General features: G+C 42.7%; 1 pseudogene and 1 gene segment (V, D, J or C); one reads left to right on the top strand and one right to left on the bottom strand.

The window, feature by feature from the left end:
* Positions 1-7,489: 7,489 nt before the first annotated feature.
* Positions 7,490-25,424, top strand: part of LOC129040734 (T cell receptor gamma constant 1-like) — a 61,099-nt gene continuing 43,164 nt past the window's right edge. Inside the window, 2 exon segments of the C gene segment in view lie at positions 7,490-7,554; positions 7,666-7,982. Coding sequence covers positions 7,509-7,554; positions 7,666-7,982 — 363 coding nt within the window.
* Positions 13,119-13,548, bottom strand: LOC129040775 (coiled-coil-helix-coiled-coil-helix domain-containing protein 10, mitochondrial-like; annotated as a pseudogene).

The raw sequence follows: 25,424 nt of genomic DNA on the forward strand, positions 1-25,424 counted from the left end.
AAAGGAACAACCGGTACCAGCCACTGCAAAATCATGCCAAATTGTAAAGACCATTGAGGCTAGGAAGAAACTGCATCAACTAACGAGCAAAATAACCAGCTAACGTCATAATGACAGGATCAAATTCACACATAACAATATTAACTTTAAATGTAAATGGGCTAAATGCTCCAATTAAAAGACATAGACTGGCAAATTGGATAAAGAGTCAAGACCCATCAGTGTGCTGTATTCAGGAAACCCATCTCACATTCAGAGACACACATAGGCTCAAAATAAAAGGATGGAGGAAGATCTACCAAGCAAATGGAAAACAAAAAAAGGCAGGGGTTGCAATCCTAGTCTCTGATAAAACAGACTTTAAACCAACAAAGATCAAAAGAGACAAAGAAGGCCATTACATAATGGTAAAGGGATCAATTCAACAAGAAGAGCTAACTATCCTAAATATATATGCACCCAATACAGGAGCACCCAGATTCATAAAGCAAGTCCTGAGTGACCTACAAAGAGACTTAGACTCCCACACAATAATAATGGGAGACTTTAACACCCCACTGTCAACATTAGACAGATCAACGAGACAGAAAGTCAACAAGGATACCCAGGAATTGAACTCAGCTCTGCACCAAGCAGACCTAACAGACATCTACAGAACTCTCCACCCCAAATCAACAGAATATACATTTTTTTCAGCACCACACCACACCTATTCCAAAAATGACCACATACTTGGAAGTAAAGCTCTCCTCAGCAAATGTAAAAGAACAGAAATTATAACAAACTGTCTCTCAGATCACAGTGCAATCAAGCTAGGACTCAGGATTGAGAATCTCACTCAAAACCGCTCAACTACATGGAAACTGAACAACCTGCTCCTGAATGACTACTGGCTACATAACGGAATGAAGGTGGAAATAAAGATGTTCTTTGAAACCAACGAGAACCAAGACACAACATACCAGAATCTCTGGGATGCATTCAAAGCAGTGTGTAGAGGGAAATTTATAGCACTAAATGCCCACAAGAGAAAGCAGGAAAGATCCAAAATTGACACCCTAACATCACAATTAAAAGAACTAGAAAAGCAAGAGCAAACACATTCAAAAGCTAGCAGAAGGCAAGAAATAACTAAAATCAGAGCAGAACTGAAGGAAATAGAGACACAAAAACCCTTCAAAAAATTAATGAATCCAGGAGCTGGTTTTTTGAAAGGATCAACAAAATTGATAGACCACTAGCAAGACTAGTAAAGAAGAAAAGAGAGAAGAATCAAATAGACGCAATAAAAAATGATGAAGGGGATATCACCACTGATCCCACAGAAATACAAACTACCATCAGAGAATACTATAAACACCTCTACGCAAATAAACTAGAAAATCTAGAAGAAATGGATAAATTCCTCGACACATACACCCTCCCAAGACTAAACCAGGAAGAAGTTGAATCTCTGAATAGACCAATAACAGGCTCTGAAATTGTGGCAATAATCAATAGCTTACCAACCAAAAAGAGTCCAGGACCAGATGGATTCACAACCAAATTCTACCAGAGATACAAGGAGGAACTGGTACCATTCCTTCTGAAACTATTCCAATCAATAGAAAAAAAGGGAATCCTCCCTAACTCATTTTATGAGGCCAGCATCATCCTGATACCAAAGCTGGGCAGAGACACAACCAAAAAAGAGAATTTTAGACCAATATCCTTGATGAACATTGATGCAAAAATCCTCAATAAAATACTGGCAAACAGAATCCAGCAGCAAATCAAAAAGCTTATCCAACATGATCAAGTGGGCTTCATCCCTGGGATGCAAGGTTGGTTCAATATACGCAAATCAATAAATGTAATCCAGCATATAAACAGAACCAAAGACAAAAACCACATGATTATCTCAATAGATGCAGAAAAGGCCTTTGACAAAATTCAACAACCCTTCATTCTAAAAACTCTCAATAAATTAGGTATTGATGAGACATATCTCAAAATAATAAGAGCTATCTATGACAAACCCACAGCCAATATCATACTGAATGGGCAAAAACTGGAAGCATTTCCTTTGAAAACTGGCACAAGACAGGGATGCCCTCTCTCACCACTCCTATTCAACATAGTGTTGGAAGTTCTGGCCAGGGCAATCAGGCAGGAGAGGGAAATAAAGGGTATTCAATTAGGAAAAGAGGAAGTCAAATTGTCCCTGTTTGCAGATGACATGATTGTATATCTAGAAATCCCCATTGTCTCAGCCCAAAATCTCCTTAAGCTGATAAGCAGCTTCAGCAAAGTCTCAGGATACAAAATCAATGTACAAAAATCACAAGCATTCTTATACACCAATAACAGACAGACAGCCAAATCATGAGTGAACTCCCATTCACAATTGCTTCAAAGAGAATAAAATACCTAGGAATCCAACTTACAAGGGACGTGAAGGACCTCTTCAAGGAGAACTACAAACCACTGCTCAAGGAAATAAAAGAGGATACAAACAAATGGAAGAACATTCCATGCTTATGGGTAGGAAGAATCAATATCATGAAAATGGCCATACTGCCCAAGGTAATTTATAGATTCAATGCCATCCCCATCAAGCTACCAATGACTTTCTTCACAGAATTGGAAAAAACTACTTTAAAGTTCATATGGAACCAAAAAAGAGCCCGCATCACCAAGTCAATCCTAAGCCAAAAGAACAAAGCTGGAGGCATCACGCTACCTGACTTCAAACTATACTACAAGGCTACAGTAACCAAAACAGCATGGAACTGGTACCAAAACAGAGATATAGATCAATGGAACAGAACAGAGCCCTCAGAAACAATGCCGCATATCTACAACTATCTGATCTTTGACAAACCTGACAAAAACAAGCAATGGGGAAAGGATTCCCTATTTAATAAATGGTGCTGGGAAAACTGGCTAGCCATATGTAGAAAGCTGAAACTGGATCCCTTCCTTACACCTTATACAAAAATTAATTCAAGATGGAATTAAAGACTTAAACATTAGACCTAAAACCATAAAAACCCTAGAAGAGAACCTAGGCATTACCATTCAGGACATAGGCATGGGCAAGGACTTCATGTCTAAAACACCAAAAGCAATGGCAACAAAAGTCAAAATTGAAAATGGGATCTAATTAAACTAAAGAGCTTCTGCACAGCAAAAGAAACTACCATCAGAGTGAACAGGCAACCTACAAAATGGGAGAAAATTTTTGCAACCCACTCATCTGACAAAGGGCTAATATCTAGAATCTACAATGAACTCAAACAAATTTACAAGAAAAAACCAAACAACCCCATCAAAAAGTGGGTGAAGGACATGAACAGACACTTCTCAAAAGAAGACATTCCCGCAGCCAAAAAACACATGAAAAAATGCTCACCATCACTGGCCATCACAGAAATGCAAATCAAAACCACAATGAGATACCATCTCACACCAGTTAGAATGGCAATCATTAAAAAGTCAGGAAACAACAGGTGCTGGAGAGGATGTGGAGAAATAGGAACACTTTTACACTGTTGGTGGGACTGTAAACTAGTTCAACCCTTGTGGAAGTCAGTGTGGTGATTCCTCAGGGATCTAGAACTAGAAATACCATTTGACCCAGCCATCCCATTACTGGGTATATACCCAAAGGACTATAAATCATGCTGCTATAAAGACACATGCACACGTATGTTTATTGCAGCACTATTCACAATAGCAAAGACTTGGAACCAACCCAAATGGCCAACAATGATAGACTGGATTAAGAAAATGTGGCACATATACACTATGGAATACTATGCAGCCATAAAAAATGATGAGTTTATGTCCTCTGTAGGGACATGGATGAAATTGGAAATCATCATTCTCAGTAAACTATCGCAAGAACAAAAAACCAAACACCGCATATTCTCACTCATAGGTGGGAATTGAACAATGAGAACACATGGACACAGGAAGGGGAACATCACACTCTGGGGACTGTTGTGGGGTGGGGTGAGGGGGGAGGGATAGCATTAGGAGATATACCTAATGCTAAATGACGAGTTAATGGGTGTAGCACACCAGCATGGCACATGTATACATATGTAACTAACCTGCACATTGTGCAAATGTACCCTAAAACTTAAAGTATAATAATAATAAAATAAAATAAAATAAAGTTTATGTGTGACTTGATGACAGCAGTAAAAAAGGTGAATGAATGTAAAGTCCAAACAATTCTGAAGAGCTCAGTCCATCACATTCCTTCACTCATTGTCCACCTCTCTCAACTTCTGTTTTTGTGCTAGAGATTGATAATTAAGACATGCCTTGCAGGCCAGGTGCTGTGACTCACTCCTCTAATCCCAGTATTTTGGGAGGCCGAGGCAGGCAGATCACCTGAGGTCGGGAGTTTGAGATCAGCCTGACCAACGTGGAGAAACCCCATCTCCACTAAAAATATAAAATTAGCCGCACGTGGTGGCTCACGCCTATAATCCCAGCTACTCGGAAGGCTGAGGCAGGAGAATCGCTTGAACCCAGGAGGTAGAGGTTGTGGTGAGCTGAGATCGTGCCATTGCATTCCAGCCTGAGCAACAAGAAAAAAAAAAAAAAAGCTACGCCTTGCTTCTGAAACAGCCCAGCGTCTCTAACCTCTACTGAAGGCTCAGTTCACAGCTAAGGCCTTCCAACTTGTGTGAGAAGGACAGAGGCCATACAGGAGGAAATTTTCATTCTGTTTTGGAGTTGTTCCTTCATTTCATTTTCTAATTGTGCTGATAAAACCAAATGGGCACAGAGAGGAGATGCCTCCTCTTCTGCCTGCCCCCTCTCTCAGTGCTTTACTCCAAACAAGAGTAAATTTGGTGAAATGGTGATTTCAGGGTGTGACCAAATGGAGGAGTAAGCTCCCCAGTCACCTTCTTACAGAACAACATCTTTCATTTCCTCAAGAGGAGACTGCCACTGTAGTGAACCTTCACCACCACAAACCTCCACCTTCACTCCTCACCAAAACCTGCTCTACTCTTCATCAACGCTGGGACCTTGAGTGAAGTCTTAAATTTCCTAGCCATCAGTTTCCTCATCTCCAAAATAAAGAAAACAGCAATGTCCAAAATTGATCTCCCTCTGAATTATACTACCTGGTTTCAGCCTCAACCTCCAGGGTGATAGACTAGCTTAGAGACCAAGATATTATCTTTCTTAAGTGATCTCACCTTCAGAGGCATCATCACCAGACTTTTCAAGTTTTATTTCTTAGAAATGGTCCCAAGTTCTTTCCCTCTCATCGTCTCTTGCTTTAGGGAGCCTCCCAGCTAGTCTGTCTCAGCAAGACAAGGGCGTGGCTGGTGCATTGCTGCTGGTGAGCTGGGGCAAGTTCACAGAAGGCAGCGTGGGAGAGTATAACAGAAATCACCATCAGTTTCCAAGGGCTTGCTCTGTGTCAGGCATTGCCCTAAATAGTCTACCTGGGCTAACATTTATTCTTTGCAACATCCAGTAAGGTAGGCTGTGATTTTATTCTCATTTGGTAGATAAGAAAACAGGCAGAGAGAACTACTCAAAGAGCTCAGGCTTTGCAGCCTGACAGAATTAATCTTAAATCTGTCACCAACAAGCTGTTAAACCTTGACCCATTACCTGACCTGCTTTGAGTAGGGCTTTGTGAAGATTATACTAAATTTATGGTATTAAACATCATAATGGCTACAAACTGCTTGACACATTAAAGGCATTCACTAAGTGTTCATTGCTTGGTAACTCTTTAAAAACTGTATTTTAAATGGTGATGTTTTGTTAACATCAGAACGACAAAAAAATACTACAATGGCCATCCATTCCCTCACTCCACCCTTTCATCTATTCAACAAACACCTGGGAATAGAGAGATTAAACAGCACATGATCTTACTCCCCTGGGAACTCTTAACTGGCGTTTAGAATGAGAGAGAAATGGGTCAACAGGCCAAGACTTGGGCAGGAGGTGCTAGGAGAGAGGAAGGCACTAGGTGGCGTGAAGAGAAAGCAATTTGAAGCATCTCCATCCTGGACTTACTGGGTGAGGGAAGCTTCCTGGGGAAGACTGCCTGGGGCTGAGCCCAGAAGGATAAACAGGAATTAGCCAGGGAATGTGGAGTAGAATGCAGTCCAAACACAAAAAAATTCAAGTCAATCCATAGAAGTGGGTCGTGGAATTCTAGGCAGAGAGTGACTAAATGAAGATGGAAGGACAGGGAGGCGGTGGCCACATCACAGAGAACCTCTTATCCTAAGAACTCTGGACTTCATCTTCAGAGGCAAGGTAGAGAGAGCAAGGACTTTAGAGCAGGAAAAGGACCAGGTCAGTCTAGTGGTCATGGGGAAGGTGAGTGGGAGGGGCTGAGATGGGACGCATGGAGGTGCGTGAGGTGGAGGCAGTGGTGAGCCAGGAAGTGTTTAGGATGTAGAATCCTCAGGAATTGGAGTGTGGTGAATTAGTTAGAGGGGGAGAATTGAGGCTGATGCTCAAGTTCCCGGCTTGGGCAATGTGGGTAGTCATGTCATACAGGGAACTCGGAATGGTTTGAGGGAAGGGAATGAGTTCACTCTGGCTATGAACAGACTCTGTTTGAGATCCCGTGTCAGACATACTTGAAAATGTCCAAGAGTTAGCTGGATATGGGTACAGACAGTTTTCGATTTAACTGAGGTCCGACTTAAGATTTTTTTTTACTTTATGATGATGCAAAAGTGACACGCATTTGGTAGAAAACATAATTTGACCTTTGCTCTTTCCCCAGGACAGTGATATAAGGTTATGATACTCTCTTGCAATGCTGGGCTGTGGCAGTGAGCTGCAGCTCCCAGTGGGTAAATTAAGAATGGAAATCTGGAACACAGCAGCTTTTAAGGGATGCACTGGGGAGAGCAGTTTGTAAAAATACCTTGGGACAGATTAAATGTCTTGGCTTAGAGAAAGAACAACAGACAATAGGAAACTGTCATTGAAGAGAAGCCGGGATTCAGGAGACGTACATTATTCAGGTAGCTGAGGGAGGGGACAGGAACCTGAATCTTCAACAGAAGCAAACAAACTGGGATGGAGGGCCCAGCCTCATGAAGGTGACTAGAAGGACCCATGCTGCAGGCTGTGTGGGTAGCTGAGCAGAGCTCAGCAGCTTGACAGACCAACATCAATCCAGCTGGTTGAAGACAAGCTCTCAGAAGACAATGCTGCATGTCACAGCCCCAACAACCAACAACACCAGCCTGACAACTTGCTGGGGTGGCCGCTGTGTGTTCTGAGGTGGCCGTCTAAACTATGTGGTCTGATCTCAGGCCGCAGACCTTGCAGGACTGTCTTCACACAGACTGGAAGTGCTAACAGGTGGTGAGGACACCGCTTTACAACGATGCAGGGGGCCCCATGTCACCCTCATCCATGGGAAGTTTGACTTGGTGGACTCAGCCAAGCCACAGAGGTCTAACGCTTCTCTGCGGTGATTCCAGGCTGCCCTGGCAGACAGCACAGTGCCTGCAGACATGCTGTCACTGCTCCACGCATCAACGCTGGCAGTCCTTGGGGCTTGTAAGTAGTTTTGCTCCCCCAATCACTTTGGACTGATATTCTCTATTGTTGTATATTTTTATAAATTCCAAATTCTTGGTTTATTTACTCCCTCCCATTTTTTTTTCCCAGTGTGTGTATATGGTGCAGGTCACCTAGAGCAACCTCAAATTTCCAGTACTAAAACGCTGTCAAAAACAGCCCGCCTGGAATGTGTGGTGTCTGGAGTAACAATTTCTGCAACATCTGTATATTGGTATCGAGAAAGACCTGGTGAAGTCGTACAGTTCCTGGTGTCCATTTCATATGACGGCACTGTCAGAAAGGAATCCGGCGTTCCATCAGGCAAATTTGAGGTGGATAGGGTACCTGAAACATCTACATCCACTCTCACCATTCACAATGTAGAGAAACAGGACATAGCTACCTACTACTGTGCCTTGTGGGAGGTGCACAGCAGCACACAGTTTGAGCCATCCCATTCAATAAATGTTTATTGAGTCTTTGTTTATAATTACGAATTGGGAAGCCACAGTTACCACCAGTGTGCTTGTAAACAGTTTTTGAGATAAACATTCATGTGGTGCCTCTACTTGGAGTTGCCAAATTCTATATTTTCTCAAAGCAGAAGCTTTGCATAAGTCTATACAAGTGACCAGCCTCATCTTTTTCAGGGTTGTACTCTCTCATCAACAGCTTTTCTAGGTCACCCATGTTTATTTTTCTGGTTCAACCTCTCCTACTCATTATATATTTTTTTCTGGCATAATAGATACACATTTTTAGTGTGATCCTTTTGTTCTCGTCAATATGCATTACATAAGTTTTCTCTGATCTTCCTATTTCTCTTAATTAAAAAATGGATATGACATTAAACGGTATTCATTTTTCTGGAGGTTAACATGTAACAAATGCAGCATGATCTAACCACGAGCAGGGCAGACTGCAATGACAAATCTATCACATGCATGCCTTGAGTGGTGATGTTTGATTTTGTACAAAATTCGTAAACACTTCCACTAATCGAATCCAAGTCAAAGTCCACTTTGGATTGGGGTTTGAGGAAAAATTCATTTTCTGCAACCTCTGCCTCCCGGGTTCAAGCGATTCTCCTGCCTCAGTTTCCCAAGTAGCTGGGACTACAGGTGCGTGCCACCACGCCCAGCTAATTTTTTTGTATTTTTAATAGAGATGGGGTTTCACCATGTTGGCCAGGATGGTCTCAATCTCCTCCTGACCTCGTGATCTGTCCGCCTCGGCCTTCCAAAGTGCTGGGATTACAGGCGTGAGCCACCGTGCCTGGTCATCCAACCATGAGCTTTTGATAGACTACTCTGAGCCGGGCATTATGCACAGCAGAAATTACAGGCCCATACACTCTGCAAAGGCCCGAGGTTGCTTCTGTTGAACCACTTCCTGCTACTGGGCTGCCATTCACCACTAAAATGGCAGTCCTCAACTTGAATATAACTCATGATTGTAAATCTCTCATGAATTTTCATTACTTCTAGTTCAACTCAGGCTTTGCAATTTATTATTGTTGATGGTGTTGTTTTAATTTATGTTTATGCCATGGAACCCTTTCTTGAAATGTGATCTTACAAATATAAAATAGAGAAAAGTAGATTTCCACTGGGAAAGAGTTCAGAGATGAATGATTGTTAGTCTCATCTTCTCAAATTTCTCTGATACTTTGATTTTTCAACAGCTCAATAATTATCTGAGTGTACATATAATGTACAAAGTGGTCAACACCTGGGCCTGTCATGTCAGAAGGACGCAGGTCCAAATGGGGCTCTACTTACCACAGATAAGCTGTGTGGCAAGGCCTTGAGCTTCTCTAGCCCCATTTCCTCACCTGTGAGGCAATGGTCCTGTGGTTACCATATGGGTGGCTGTGAGAACTCCTGACATGCTGCATATCAAGGATTTGGCCTAGTGCTTGGCATATTGTGACAGCCCAGTGTTATCTGACAAGAGACAAAACTAGGTACAACAACAACAAAAAAAAACAGCAAGCACACATATATAGTCATGTGTCCCTTAGCGACAGGAAAACATCCTGAGAAATGCATCCTTTGGCAACGTCCTTGTTGTGCAGATATTGTAGAGTGCCCTTAATACATACCTACATGGTACAGCCTACTACTTACCTAGGATATATGGTATAGCTTATTGCTCCTAAGCTGCAAACCTGCACAGCATGTTGCTGTACTGAATGCTATACGCGATTGTAACACTGATAAATATTTGTGTATTTAAACATAGCATAGAAAAGGTACAGTAAAAATACAATATAAAAGAAAAATACTACACATGTATAGGGCGGTTTCATTATAATTTGTCCATCTTTGACTGCAACATTATTATTCAGCACATGACTGTATATACAAGAAAACATACACACACACACACACACACACACACACACATACACACCTTTTTTTATCTTTTTTTTTTTTTATTCTCTTGCCTCAGCCTCTCGAGTAGCTGGGATTCCAGGTGCGCGCTACCACGCCCGGCTAATTTTTTGTATCTTTGGTAGAGACGGGGTTTCGCCATGTTGGCCAGGCTGGTCTCAAACTCCTGACCTTGTGATCTACCCACCTCGGCCTCCCAAAGTGCTGGGATTACACCCATGAGCCACCACGCCTGGCCCATATACACATCTTTATATATCCAGGGCTTAGCACTACATCTATCATAGTGTGGCTATTACATTTTATAGAGAGAATAGCTAAGTATGAAGAAACTCTTACAAGAGGTTATCCCAGATTAATTTAATTCTAAGCTTTTGGTCATGGTTCCCTAAGACCTTTGACTCACACACAGCTGGAGAGGACAGTGGACTTGTGCATAGTGCAGACGACCATTATAGGGGAAAAACAGGTTGAAATTCATAGTCCTTTACTCCTCCTGCCCTTCTCCTTTTAGCTAAGGTGAGCTTCACCAGGAACATTTTGGCCACACCAAAGGAAAACTAGCCAGAGGCAAACCAGCTCTAAGTTAATATTTGCCAATTAAATGGTTGAAATTTTGGATTCACAGAAACACTGACAGCATCTTATTAGAATATACTGTACTGCATATAGTAGGGACTCAATGAATATCTGTTGAATTGAGATTGATACTTTCATTGAGGGGTTCATTTTACCTAATGGGTCAGCGGGTTGTATGGATGGATGCCCTGAATATTCTGATGACTTGAGTTCAACTTCTTTTCTTTTCTACCTGAGGTGGGTGAGCTGCAATGACTCTGAATGATAGAATCAACATTATATTATCTAGTTAACATAAAATCTGAATAAAATCTAAGGAAATCTTGGAAAGCAATATTTTCATAAACCATATCATCTGTTGCCGAACTCCCCACACATACAAGTACTACGGAAAAAGTAATGTCTACTGCCCAGGAGTCATCTTATAGAAACCACAATTCTAGAAGTTGCTGTACCCACCTGGAAATCCATGCTGACTGTTTTGTCTCGGGTTCTTTTTGCTTTCAGTCCTGTGAAGGGGTTCACAAGAAGCAGCCTGGGGTAGAGAAAAAAGGGCACAGACTTTGAAATGCTTATCTCCAGACATTGCACTCATGAGTATTTTTATCTGTGTCATTTCTGTACTTTTGAAATGGTCTAATAGAAAACACATTACTTTTTAATTTTATTTTAAAATTTACTTAAAAAAAGAATTCCTGTTTTATAATATTAAACATATCCCTGCACATTATTGAGCACCTAGAGACAATATGTAAAATGTGTTGGTTAGAAAAGCCTGGAAGGGGCTCTGCTTGACTACTTTTTCTTTCCTCTTCTCTGACAACTTTTTCTTCTTTTAAAAAACAAAATCTTACCTTTTCTCCTGTTTCCTACTGATCACTGTGCTGAGCTAAAGAAAATGTTAGTGATTTGAGTGCTCAAGGCAGCTTATTGGGCTTGTATGTCTTCCTTGAGCACTAGGATTTTTCAAGCCTGTAGATCAAAGGTCTTGGGAAAAAAGAAACAACTTTTTTCAGTGAGCTAACTGAAATAGAAGAGAATGGCGACTCCTACCCACACCTCCTGGATCCTGGACATCAGCTCTGGCTGTGGGGCAAATGGCACTGTATATTGGCCAACGGGGGAGGATGCAGCCAACTTAAGGCCCCTTTTCAGGGAGGGAACGCTGACCCCACTCTCTTATTTCCCAGCTGCCTGCTGGTGTTTCCATTTTCTACCCCCAAACAACACCTGCAGGATAGGGAAGACCATCCATGCAGCCCAGGGCGGTCAGACTTTTAAGGCAGTTAGGTGGAAAATGGACTTGGATGAGCCAACGAGGAAATCCCGCGGATGGCCCAATAAGTGGATTATATTTGACCTCAAATAAGTAGGACAAGCTAGGGAGCCAGAAGGTTTTATCTAGTTTTGTTTCACTTTCCACAAAACCACCAAGGTCCCATCTCCAACAGAACAGAATGTGTGACTGTTCCTTGAGTAAAAAAACAGGAAACTGGACAAATCTTGAGAGATCATCATTAATTAGTACTTCCTTAGTTGATTTCTTAATATAGAGGAGCATGTAGATTATTTATAATGCTTTTTTCTTGAGTTAAGTGAAGGAGTCTTAGGTATTTGTTGACTCATTAAATAAATCACCAACATGTAGTAGACTCAAATAAGAGACATAAAAGTGATACACATTTAGATAAATGATTATAGTGCTTTATGCTTGTAGTGCTTCATGAATCGATAGTATGATTAATCCAATTGTGCTTATAGTGTTCTTTACAACAATAACTAAGTTTAAAATAGAGAAACAATCTCAACTCTCATTAGATGATTGAGGATAGAGAAATGCCTGTCACATTCATGTCAAGTAGAATTTATCCCCTCACCCCTGTTGCTATAATTGATGTGTCTCTTCTGTAGATCCCTAATTTAATTTCTTGTCACTTTTAAGTCAACTTTTAACTAGCAAATTAGCAAAGTACTAATGGATTCAGAGAGATTGAATCATGTGCTATACTTTACTGTAGTCCCGTTCTCTTTATATTTTACTTACTTATAAACTAAAGTTACAGAGTAATTATCAAAACTCCATATTTGTGTTCTGAAATTGGCAGAATTTGAATTTGCAGTCCATGGGTCAGCAGATTTCTCTGACTTTCCTTGTTTTCTTTGCTTAGCCACAGAAAAACAGAAAAATCAGTGAGTTTACATGTACAGAGTTAAATGTACAGACTATTCTCTGAAAGAGCTCAGTTCTATGTGAAAATGAATAATGTGGTAAATGTTCTTATGAGTGTAGTCATAGTAGCTATTGTTTATTGAGTACTTCTTATGTGCATGGCACTTTATACTGCATGCTTTATGTCATTTGAGCCTAACAAAATACTATCATTATTATTATCTCATTTTTATAGATATTTACTTTTTTTTTAATAAACTCTTTTATTTGCACATTTGTGTCTTGGGTTATTTGTGGGGTGAGAAACCTCCTCACTTCCAATCCCAAACATCTGGTACAATCTGGTGTTGTGGTCCAGCTGTCGGCAAAGGGTAGAGGTGGGTGCAGGGCTGGCCCCCGAGTCTGCACCAACCTCTTCAGAGCAGGGAGCTCAGACCATGGTTGTACTTGGACTGCTTCAGGGCCTCGCTGAAGCCTTCACACAGGGACAGGTCACACTGCGTGGTCGAACAGTCCAGGAACTGCCTGATCTCGTAGGCGCAGGACCTCATCTGCAGGGGCTGGAGGGCAGTGCGGGTAGGGGTCTGCTGGGCAGCCGGCTGGTCGGGCTCCGAGCTCCCGCATCTGAAGGCTCCGGTCAGGGCGCTGCCCATGACGTGTCCCACAGCTGAGCCCACGGCTACCCCTGCGGCCATGGACGCCACCTGAGCCATGAGGCTCGGCTGGCCCGAAGGGGCGGAGATGGGGCGGCTGCTGGGGGCGGTGGGTGTGGGGGCAGGTGGGCAGAGGGCGCGGCGGGAGGGTGCTGGCTGGTCGGACAGCCGCGCTGCGGCTTCCCAGAGGCATGGTGGCGGCGGAGGGACCCGGGCGATCTTAAATGACAGCGATGGCGGCAGCGGTTCTGTTGCGGGGACAAATGCCCTTTATAGAAATTTTCTAGGTACAGGTTTGAGACTTTGATAAATTAAGATACTTGATAGTAAGCAGCGAGGCTGGGACCTGAATCCAGGTCTGTCTGACTACAGAATCTATTGCCTTGATCTGCTACAGTGATGAGAAAAACAAAACCAAACACGAACTTTTAAATGGAGACATTTCAGGGGGGAAATAAAAAATTTTATTATTCGTTTTATGAGTTTTTTTTTCACTTGCAGCCTTAAGCTCCATTCCCCAGGGTCACATGAAGTTAGTTAAATTGATGCTGACGGTGTTTACTTACAGACAATCTGCAGAGAATTCTCTACAGAGAATTTTCCTATGCAATCAAGTTTTTCTGACTTCTGGGTTCTAAGATTTTGTTTTTCTTTTTTTAACAAGAAAAAAAAGCGTAACCAAAACTGTGTTTATTGAGCAACAGAAAAGCAGCAAGATGGAACGCAAAGATATTCCCCTGATTATCACCTTTCTGCTGCACTCCCTTACCCTCAGTCCGCTGGGGAGCACAGAAATGTTATCCAAAGGTGGATGGGAATGGGTGGAAAGGCTGAGACCCAACTGCAGCCTGGCCTGAGATGGCCACATCATGTTCTGCTTCCTGCGTGACTGCCCAGGGAGGGCCTGGATGGTCAGAGGGCCAAGTCAGTGTCAGGCCTGGGACTTTACATGCTTTTCTCACTTAAATATTGTCATCTCCTTTCTCAGAGGAGGAACCGGAGATTCAGAGAGACTCTGTAGCCTCCAAAATCACACAGGCATCACTAGTAGCAGAGAAGGGATGTAGAGCAAGTGTGACGGTCCATAAGACTTACCCTCTTCCCACCACACCACACTCACCCAGCAAGAACTGGAATAAATGACAAGGAAGGGAAGAGGGGCACAGACTTCTCTGTATATTCACAAGGATGTGGAATGTGTTCCTCTAAGTGTACCCAAGTAGGGAATTTGGTCCTTTCATGAAAAAGGTTGAAGCAGGAAGACTTCTAGTTTACTGGATGAAACATAACGCAGCAATCAAACAGCCCGACTCTTTTGAGTGAATATCAATAGGAATGCCACTATACTATTCACTTGTTCTTCAAAGGAAAAAATGAAACTAATTAGTCCTTGATTCCATGACATAGATAAATGTTCTGAGAAGGAAGAAGTGAATGGATCACTGGGAAGGCTTCATAGAGCCAGAAGATTCAAGTAAAAGTCTTGCCAAACAAGAAAAGGAGGAAGTTCATTTTTGTCACAGTCTGGTTGCAACAGTAAAAACTAGCTTTTGTCATCATCACATTTGCTAATATCGAAAGGACATATTTTAGGAAAAAGCATCCCAAATTTATAAATATGTTTTTATTTATAGAACTTCATTATTTTTTTAACCAAACTCTTCAGTGAGTTAATTTTTACCACCTCCTCGGGTACAGGATAAATGGGACATTTGCAGCCAGTTCCCTCCTTGCCCAAATTTGCTGCGAGGTGGGGCGTGGATGTGCGGAACCCCTCTGGGGGAAGAGGATGGGTGCAGCAGCCCCACGACTGGTCGTGAGGCCCCACCACACAAAGCCTCCACTTAGAGGGCAATGCTGAGAGCCCCACCACACCTCATGATGGGGAGTTCCTCTGTCTAGAGATGTTATTTATTGTCATTCAAGTCAAGGAACTAAAATCCTAAGAAAAAGAGCATACCCCAAAGCCAAACTAGGCCTCCTAACAGTAGCTCTGTGCTCATCCTGTTTCAACAAGGAGGCAGAGTAGAGAGGAAGGAGGTGAAAGATATGGAACCCACTGAGTTCCCACTTTATTCCAGGCGTATTATGCACCTATCTAAGCCAATGCTGGTAGATAGGGATTTCAATTTCATTTTCATAGTTGAGGGCACTGGGGGTCAGATAGCAACAAGTCAAGCTAACAGCAGGCTTAACTGGAATTAAAAGCAGGACTGAATGATTGCATGCTCGCCTGTATAGCACACTATGTGGATTTGCTTGGTATCAAAGAAATAGGTTTTAGTTAGAGCTCTACCATTTACTAGCTGAGAGGCCTTACATTACCCCCTCTTCCCCATGGGGAATCGCTTTCTCCCTCAAAATATTATTTGGATTAAATAAGCCAATGTTTGTAAAAGTGTTTTGGAAATTGTAAACACCATAACAAAGTAAAAAGTGAGAGTTTTATTTTAACACATTTTCATTCATTCTAATAGGATTTCTCATATGAATTATCTCCTAAGGATAGTCAATATTTATGGAGCTCCCACTATAGGGAAGACATCCTTCTTGATGAAATAAGGGGCTTTAACAATCCCTACAACATATGACTTTGATGTAACAAAAATGAAATCTAGCATGTGTTATATGAAAGTAGCAGGTAACAAGTGGTCTAGCAAAGCTGCAGTGCTATATGCTGAGTGATAGAGGTATTTGTTGTAATATCCACTCCAATTCCTCAAGAAAATATATGGTGGCAAAGAAGATTAAGTGATATTGCTCATTAAGTGATGAGAATTTTTACATACTGGATATTCGGTGGGAGTTTCATTTTGTCCCAATCTCCACTGACACTCTAAGCTCAGGAGAATGGTAGAAATCCAAAAGAAGGGGACAAAACCAGAGATTCTCAGTGGAGGGCAAGCCCCTCTCCAGCGGACATTGGTAATGTCTGAGACATTTTTTATTGTCACAAACAGAGTGAGAATGCTACTGGTATCTAGTGAGTAGAGGCCAGAAGTGTTACTAAACATCCTACAATGCACAGGACAGCCCCACAACAAAGAATTATCCAGCCCAAAATGTCAATAATGCAGAGGCTGAGAAACCCTGGGGTAGTTGGCCATATTTCTCAAAGACTTGCTAAGAGGTAGATAAAATTGATGACTCCAACCTTTGGCTCATGAGCTATATCCAGGCTAATTACCGTAAGAGCTTTCCTGGGGACTCTAATTTTGCAAAGACTTTCTCTGAAAAGCACTGTTGGGATTTCCTTGGAAATCCCCTCCTCTCCCAGTGAGGAGGTGATGAGGTAGCTCTTCTACTTCCACACCAAATAGGACTCTCAGGTCCTACGTCCACCATGGGTCCAGAGCAGAGCCGTGTGTGTGGATCATGGAAGGGTTGGGTCTGTGCCGTGAGTGTTTGGTGGCCAGATAAACCAGTGAGGACTCTCACCTGGAAAAGTGGACAGGTGGCTGCAGGTCATAGCACATGTGGTAACTTGGACCAACTCTCCCCTGAAATCAGTTAGATAATCATGATGAAATAATAATAATGAAAAAGAATCTTTCTAAAAGTTTCTAAGAGTCAACAAGATAACAAGGTGAATAACTTTTACGCTGGCAAATGGACCAGTTATCATGGTGTCATACAGCTATGGATAAAGTTCCCATGTGATCCTGACCAATCAGCAACCTCAGAAATGACTGATCTGGGTGCAGGGCCTGGGGACACCCATTTTCTCTGTGAACACTGCAAGGTTCCCCTTCCTCATCCTGCCTCAGCTTCTCCTACTCCAGGTTCCCTATTTCCTCAGCCTTCTCTCGGGCACTCAGCCTGAGCAGATGGGACATCACAGCTACAGATATGCACCTGTTCTTCACTCTGGGAATGTGAACTTGTTCCCCTACTTCTCAGATTGGCTGAGGGATTTTTTTGAAAATGAATGTCTCATTTCTTGATAACTTTGGTTTCGTTGAAAATGCTATTTTGTTTCTAATTGAAATTGGGTAAAAACAATTGAAGCAAGTAAAAATCTTTATTTCGTTAGCAGAAACAAAGCGTATATTTTCACTGTAGGGTATTCAGATAGAACTTTTCATACACACTCAGGTACTGACCAACACCAAATCAGGCTTTTGAGGATTTGATATTTACTTGGAAAAAACCCTGTCCAAGGTCAATTACAGGCAAAGAGCTGCAACCATATATAAAATTCTGCATATAAATTCTATATATAAAATTCTGTCTACTCCCCTTTAGTTCTTAATATAAAATTCCCAGAAAAATAGAAAGACATGATGACCCAATATAATGGCCCCCAGGAACCTAGCATGACATTGGAGCTGAGGTAATGGGCACTTGCCCCGTTATCATGTCTGCGACCACATCCTTCCCAATGTGGAAGAGCCTCGTCCAGCCCTCTGCCCCAGCTAGGCCTCAGCCTCAGCTTGCAGCACTTCCTGTGTTCCTCAGATGATGCCTCTGTGATCACAGGAAACCAGAAAGGGAGTCTGATGACTATCAATTGCACCCAACAAATGTCAGTACCTATACCCCCAAGTGTCTGATTTGACATCATTTCCTATTGACTTGGGTTCCTATTTAGAGACTATGTTTGTTGAAACTGCATGATTATTTCAGAGAGAAGGCAAGGTCCATTATTTCATTTCTTAGAGACTTCTAGTCATGGTGAAATGCTCAGGGTAAAGATGCCAGCAAGGAACAAGATGGAATTCATATCCACTCAGTTCCCATTGGCTGCCAGAAAATGGGATAGATGTCCTACATGTTCAGAATTTCAGGTGATTGTCATAAGAACCTGGTAAATAAACTTATTCATGAAAGAAATAACTGATGCTTAGACAGGGGCAGTTATCTGTCCAAACAAATAGTTCATGCTCTTTCAAGTGCACTATTGGGCCACTTTGAATACCCTTTGGGTTTATTAACTTAATGGAAATAGGGCCAGATGCAGTGGCTCAGGCCTATAATTCCAGCGCTTTCAGAGGCTGAGGCAGGCAGATCATTTGTCCTCAGGAATTCGAGACCAGCCTGGGCAACATGGTGAAACCCCATCTCTACAAATACACAAAAATTAGCCAGGTGTGGTGGAGCTTGCCTGTAGTCTCAGCTATTCTGGAAGCTGAGGTGGGAGGATCACTTGAGTCCAGGAGGCAGAGGTTGCAGAGAGCCAAGATTGCATCACTGCACTCCAGCCTGGGCTACAGAGCAAGACTCTGTCTCAAAAACAAACAAATAAAACTTTATAGGAATAAACTGTGGCATTTGTGGGTAATTATGCACTGGCCCGGACCGACTGCCTAGTCCTGCAGAGCCAGGTCAGGACAGAATGGGCAGTGACTCAAGAAGCCACGGCTAAACGGTCATGCTGAACACACATTTGGAAGAGTTCCCACCTCCCACCCCACCCCCATCCCGCTCCCCACAGGCATTCTGCCCTAGGACCCTTCTTCTTACTGGAGGGGAAAAGGCTAAGAAATCAGAAAATCCTCTCTGTTCTTGTGAACTTGCTTTAGCAGATAATATCACGGGTGGGATACCTGGAGAGGGATCAAAAACCTCATGGCCCAGACTTAAGGAAATGATCAAAATGTGTAATGAGGATCATGTTTTGGAAATGTGGCCAACATATTTTTATTCTCCAAAATAAATCATGTCACCTTTTGTCCTTTCTTTATTATAGCTAATCCATGATATTTACTACCCATAGAAAGAGATGGTAGTTGCCCAGAACAAACTCACTTTTTTTTTTTTTTTTTTTTTGAGACGGAGTCTCACTCTGTCGCCCAGGCTAGAGTGCAGTGCACAGGAGCCCACCACCACGCCCGGCTAATTTTTTTTTTTTTTTTTTTTTGGTATTTTTTTAGTAGAGACGGGGTTTCACCATGTTAGCGAGGATGGTCTCAATCTCCTGACCTCGTGATCTGCCTGCCTCAGCCTCCTAAAGTGCTGGGATTACAGGCATGAGCCACCACGGCCTGCCACAAATTCACTTTTTGAATTAATTGTGAGATGTTGGGCTTGAAAATCAGGTTCAATTTTTTTTTTCAAAGAGTTTTCTAAAGTTGTGATTCTCTCATTCATAGGTCAAAAGGCCACCCTGGTAAAGTAACAACACAGAATTTTATTACAGCTGCTAGCTATGAAGACTCAGCATATGATATCGGTGACGTTAACACCCTCCCAAGGAGAAGCGCTGTTCCTTCTGGCTGGGAAGTACGAGCCGGTGGGAAGAGTGAGAGGGGTAGAGCATTACATGGAGATACTTCCTGGTTCCCTTGCATCTGAGGGCCTTATGCCAGAGGGGATAGAAAGCCCAACGGAAACCCAAGATAGACAAAGGAGAATCTGCGAGTGTCTGGCTCCTATCAAGCTTCCATAATATGGCCCTGGTAGAACTTCATCAACAGTGGAAGGCATTTGCAAAGGTGAGCCCAAACCAGCAGCCCTCTCCACACAGGCTATGCATGTAGGAGGCCCAGATCCTTCTCAGGGTCTCTGAGAGGATACAAAGTTACTGAGGGGGCCGGAGGGCACAGCACCTGGGATTTGGATGAGAAGCTGCAGGAAGGGAACTTTGCATCCCAAGGGCATGGTATGGAGTCAACAGTGGCAAGTTCAGTCTGGTTTTTCACACCAGCCGGTTCAGAGGAAGAGTGAAATCCCTGAGATCAGCAGGGCAAAATGCTGGAAGTTGTTGAGGATGCAGAGAGTAGCAGGAAGACACCTCTAAGAACTCACTCACACACCCTGCCCCTGTGTAGAGATGTCATCCTGGGGATGAGAAGGAGGAAGAGAGAGAAACGCAGAAAGGCCTAAGCAGGCACCACAAAGAGACCGAGCCCATCTGAAAGAGGCTGCTCTAACCTGGTGGAAACTATTTTAAATTGGTAAGTTTAGTGCCTCCCCACAATATCAGAACGAGCAAGAGACGACAGGTATAGGTTGTGTACATTTCCCCTCTGCATTGAATGATAGTGTGTGCGTGTTCCACCACTATGCCCTGCTCAAAGTTAGCTGGGTGGCTGTGCCCTGCTCAAAATCACTTGGGTGAGGGGCACCCGTGGGAGCCAAAATCCCATCTCACACCCACCCCCTGCACACTCTGGAGTTGGGCTGTGACATGCTGGAGAATGGTGTCTTTGTCTAATTATTCTGCCTAAGGGCATGCCTTTTGTTAATTAGTAAAAAGAAGCCTTATTTGTGCTCTGTGGAGTAGGGGTGCTGTTTAGGAGGTAATTAGTGATAGAGCCACACAGACTCAAGATACGAGGCTTTAAATAAATTGAATCTATGAAGCTTCCTAACCCCATGGAAACACAAAATTAGTTTACACAAAAATAATCATTAAAGAACTAATGAAAATAATGTTTGAATTCAGCCGCCAGACATTACACTCCAGAGCCTTGAGAAAAACTGATAAAAAAAAAAAAGTCATGAAAAAAAAGTCATTCGCATAGGTGACACCATGGTGTGAAGTCAAGGAGTGCAGACTCTGGAGTCAGAGGTCTTGAGTCAACCTGAGCGTCTTCAGCTTTGACTGTGAAGACACAGCTTTGACTCTCTATGTGGCAGAGAGGGTAGTGCCCACTCCAGTGACGCTTGTGAGGGTTAGTTGAGATAATAAATACGAAATGCTGAGCATCAAACCTGGAGTAGAGAAAGGTCTCAAGTAAGTACTCATTACCAGTATTTGTTAATTTCACTTTTGTCTACACTCCCTTGTGTGAAATGGTTTGGACAATTAATCAAGGAAAACCTTCCCTCAGGGACATTGCTGATATTGCAGTCTTCACTAGGTACACTTATCCCTACCTCCACCTCCACCTCCACCTCCACCTCCATCCCTTCTCTGTCTCTATCTCTATCTCCCTGTTGTTTATCTATCTAATTATTTATAAATGAACTGGTGGGTTTGTTGTTGTTGCAGCCTGGCTAATGTTATCCAGACATATCTGAAACCTCATGAGTGGCATGGAATGGTAGTCCCTGCTTGAACCATTTACCTCCTTTCCTTACACCAGCAATCACACACACCTGACACTGACCTGAAGCCTCTGGCCTGTCCTCGGAGGCAAAGACTGGGTAGACAAGATGCCTGGTTACCAGCAATCTGCTGCAAGTTCCTCTGAGCTAATGGGATTGCTTTTCTCTTTGCTCAAATTATGTGAGAAACTTTTAAAAAAGAATTTAATGTTCTCTTGATATTTCAGGTGTTCATTCAAAAGCCTATGTTATTTTTCATCTCTCTCTCTCTTTTCCTGGTTGGGTAATCAAAATGGCACAATCAGAAATATTTATATCTGCAACAGAAAAGAAGAATAAATTTATTCATGCACAAGTACATCATGTACATATATAAGTTTGTGTATACATATATCTGTATAATTGATATATCTGGGAGAAATAAAAGGTTTCATTAAGCACACAGGTTCTAGAGTTAGACCCTCTGTCACAAATTACTGTCCTGTCACTTAACTCCTGCCAGAACAAAGTGCATGCTTGAACAAAATGCCTGCTCTGTAAAAATGCCTTGATCTTGAATAAAATGCCTGCTAGGTCAAAGCTTCTATTTTCCCATCTGGAAAATGGGAACAATAATAAGAATCCTCACTTAATAGATAATGGACAAAGGTGCTTGCAGCACAGAGCCTGCTACAGACAATGCCCTCAATTAATGCAAACTATTAATATTATGAAAATTGAGTATCTGTTTTCTGACAATGTTTTCAATAATATAAATTCTACCTTTGTTCACTTTATTTGTTTGAAAAAACAAATAAAAAAACAAACAAAAAAGTATCTTAAAAGTGTCCATTTGTCTTTCTTCTTGACTCCTAGTAACGCTTTCCTGTGTTTAGGGAATTTTCACCTCATGGGTTTTGGTGAATGGATGAATTCATCTCCCTCTACAGAAAAGAAAAATGCCTGATGCATTTTCTCAGCCTTTATTCCAGGTAGTCAGGTATACTATGGACTCCAGCAATTAGATACACTCCTTACAACCTCTCCATCACACACACACACACAGACACACACACACACACGGCTGCTGGAGTTGCAGGGTCTGGAAGGAACTGTCTGGCAGGGATGGAGTGTGCAGGGTGCCTAGTGAGTTCCAGGGTGGCCGTGGCTGCCCTGGCTGTGGCAGCACCAGGGCTCTAAGCCGGGCCCTGCAGACTGGCTCAGTCTGCAGCATGGGCGCCCTCTCCTACTTCCCATTCCCAGGACACATCCTATACAGGGGAATAGTGAGTCCTTCTAGTTGTAGCCACAGGCCCATTGGTCTGCTTACCTCCACCTCCTCAACATTCGACTCCCCAGCATTGAGTGTCTCAAAAACGGTATTTATCAGAAAAGAGGGTGAACAGGGCAACTGCTTTAGGAGGAGCCATCCGAGCCAGCTGCTTCCTCTTCTGTCTCCTAGGGAGGACCCAAGCTGTCGGAGCTCATACCTGTCCCACACAACACAAGCCAGAGCTGGACAAAAGTGACAGGGACAACCACTGTCCAAGGTTAAGGGAACCCTGAGGCGCCAGAAGATCTCCAAGAAAGCCACATGGAAATCATAAAATGGAGCTGAATGGAAGAAAAGAGAAGTTCTGTAATGTGGAAAAATGAAGTACTAACAATATTTGACTGTTTTCCCTTGATTTAGCTAGGTTACTACTTCAAAACAGTCAGCAAAGCATTTTAACAATGAAAGCTGTTGGGGAAATTAAATGGCTGGAAGTGGAGGGAAACTGTGCATGGTGATGCATGCCTATAGTCCTAGCTACTCAAGAGGCTGAGGCAGGAGGATGGCTTGAGCCAAGGAATTCAAGGCTGCAGTGAGCCATGATCACACCACTGCACTTCAGCCTGGCCAACATAGTAAGACCCTATCCCTATGGAAAAAAAAATAAAAAGTAGAGGGGAGATAAAAATGTAGTAGTAGTAGTAGTAGTAGTAGTAATAATAATATCTAATAATTACTGAAAATTTACTGTATGTCAGGAACTGTACTAAGTGTACTTAGCTATTTAGTCTGCATAAAATTTTAATACCAGTGTTATTACTGTGTCCATTTTCAGATGAGAGATTTGAGGCACAAAGAGATTAAGAAGTTTGCACAGGGTCAGGCAGCCCCTATGTGATAAAAATGAACAGTTAGACATTAAAAAATGTTTTGGTTGGGTGCAGTGGCTCACGCTTGTAATCCCAGCACTTTGGGAGGCTGAGGTGGGTGGACTGCTTGAGCTCAGAAGTTGGAGGCCAGCCTGGGTAACATGGTGAAACCCCATCTCTACAAAAAATACAAAATTATCCAGGCATGGTGGTGTGTGCCTGTAGTCCCAGTTACTCAAGAGGCTGGGGATGAAAGGATTGCTTGAGTCTAAGAGGTTGAGGCTGCAATGAGCCATGAGTGTGCCACTGCACTCCAGGGTGGGCGACAGAACAAGATCTTGTCTCAAAAAATATATATAAATAAAAAATTCTCCAATGACATGGGAAGTTGCTCAGAATATAAGCTGAACTGAAAGAATATAGAACACTATACATGTAAATATATCTATAGTCCATAAAATCTTATTAATATTCATGTATCTACAGTGAAAAAAATCTACAAGTGACCATATAATAATGCGAATAGTAGTGGGCCTTTGTGATATGACCATAGATGTTTTTACTGTTATCTTTCCCCATTGCTCTGAGTTTCTTCGACAAGCACCATTACCAGCATGTTCTACCTATCAGCTGTGTGACTTCTGTGGAGTTACTTGATGACTCTGTGCCTCATTCCCTCATCCAAAAAATGAAAATTCCAAGTACCCATATTAAGTGATCATTGTGAAGATTAGAAGGTGAAAAACATTTAGAAAAAAAAAGGCTAACAAATAGAAAATGCTCAATAAGTATTTGCTATTATAAAAGTTAATGTTTATTAAATATGCAACAATTTAAAATATTATGCTGGGGAAAAGTGTTCATGAACAACTCCTAGGCAATTAGAAATCCTTCTCATTTCCACAGAAATTAAGCAACCCCCATGGCCCCCTCACATTCGTGCAGAGAACCCCATCGAGATTGCTAACCTGATCTGAGATAAGCAGGGTGAGCAGGAGGGGGGCTCAGTGCTGAGCCTGCAGGCAGCACTGAAGGGCCCAAAAAACCACTTTCTTTTCTCTCCCCAGTTCAGGCCACACCCTCCAGCCCCTGACCGGAGTCACCGGTCAGGGGCTGCACTTTCCTGCACTAGCCACTAGGTCTGCACTTTCCTGCCTTCTCCTTGGGGACACCGCCCCGAAGACAGGATGTCACTGCTGGAAGCTTTCGCCTTCTCCTCCTTCTGGGCTCGTGAGTTCCTCTCCGAACATTTCAGTCTAGCTGCGTGACCACAATCATTCTTCAATGTTTCCCTCTTCTACTGTCAGATGTTCATTGGAAATTCTCCTCTTTTACTTACAGGTGGACTTGGATTATCAAAAGTGGAGCAGTTCCAGCTATCCATTTCCACAGAAGTCAAGAAAAGTATTGACATACCTTGCAAGATATCGAGCACAAAGTTTGAAACAGATGTCATTCATTGGTACTGGCAGAAACCGAATCAGGCTTTGGAGCACCTGATCTATATTGCCTCAACAAAATCCGCAACTCGAGGCAGCACGGGTAAGATGGGCAACAAAGTGGAGGCAAGAAAGAATTCTCAAACTCTGACTTCAATCCTTACCATCAAGTCCATAGAGAAAGAAGACATGGCCGTTTACTACTGTGCTGCATGGGGTTACACCATACTAGAACTGTTGAGACAACATGCACAAAATCCCCTCCCAGGGTCTGCGCCCACCACATCCTTCCCAACAGGGGCAACCACAGCCAGTCCCCAGCTGGGCTCCCAGACTCAGGCTCGCCTTCTCTGAGGCTCTTCCAGGGCTTTCCAGGAAGCTGTTACGGGTTATACCTTCGTTCCCACCTGATCCCAGGACTTGTGCTCCAGTATCTTTATTTGACACTGTTTCTTAATGCATTAAAGACTTGTCTGGGGACTGAGAGAACATAGGTCGTGCCACTGTCCATCATATC

This window comes from Pongo pygmaeus, chromosome 6 (genome assembly GCF_028885625.2).
Source record: "Pongo pygmaeus isolate AG05252 chromosome 6, NHGRI_mPonPyg2-v2.0_pri, whole genome shotgun sequence".
NCBI lineage: Eukaryota > Metazoa > Chordata > Mammalia > Primates > Hominidae > Pongo > Pongo pygmaeus.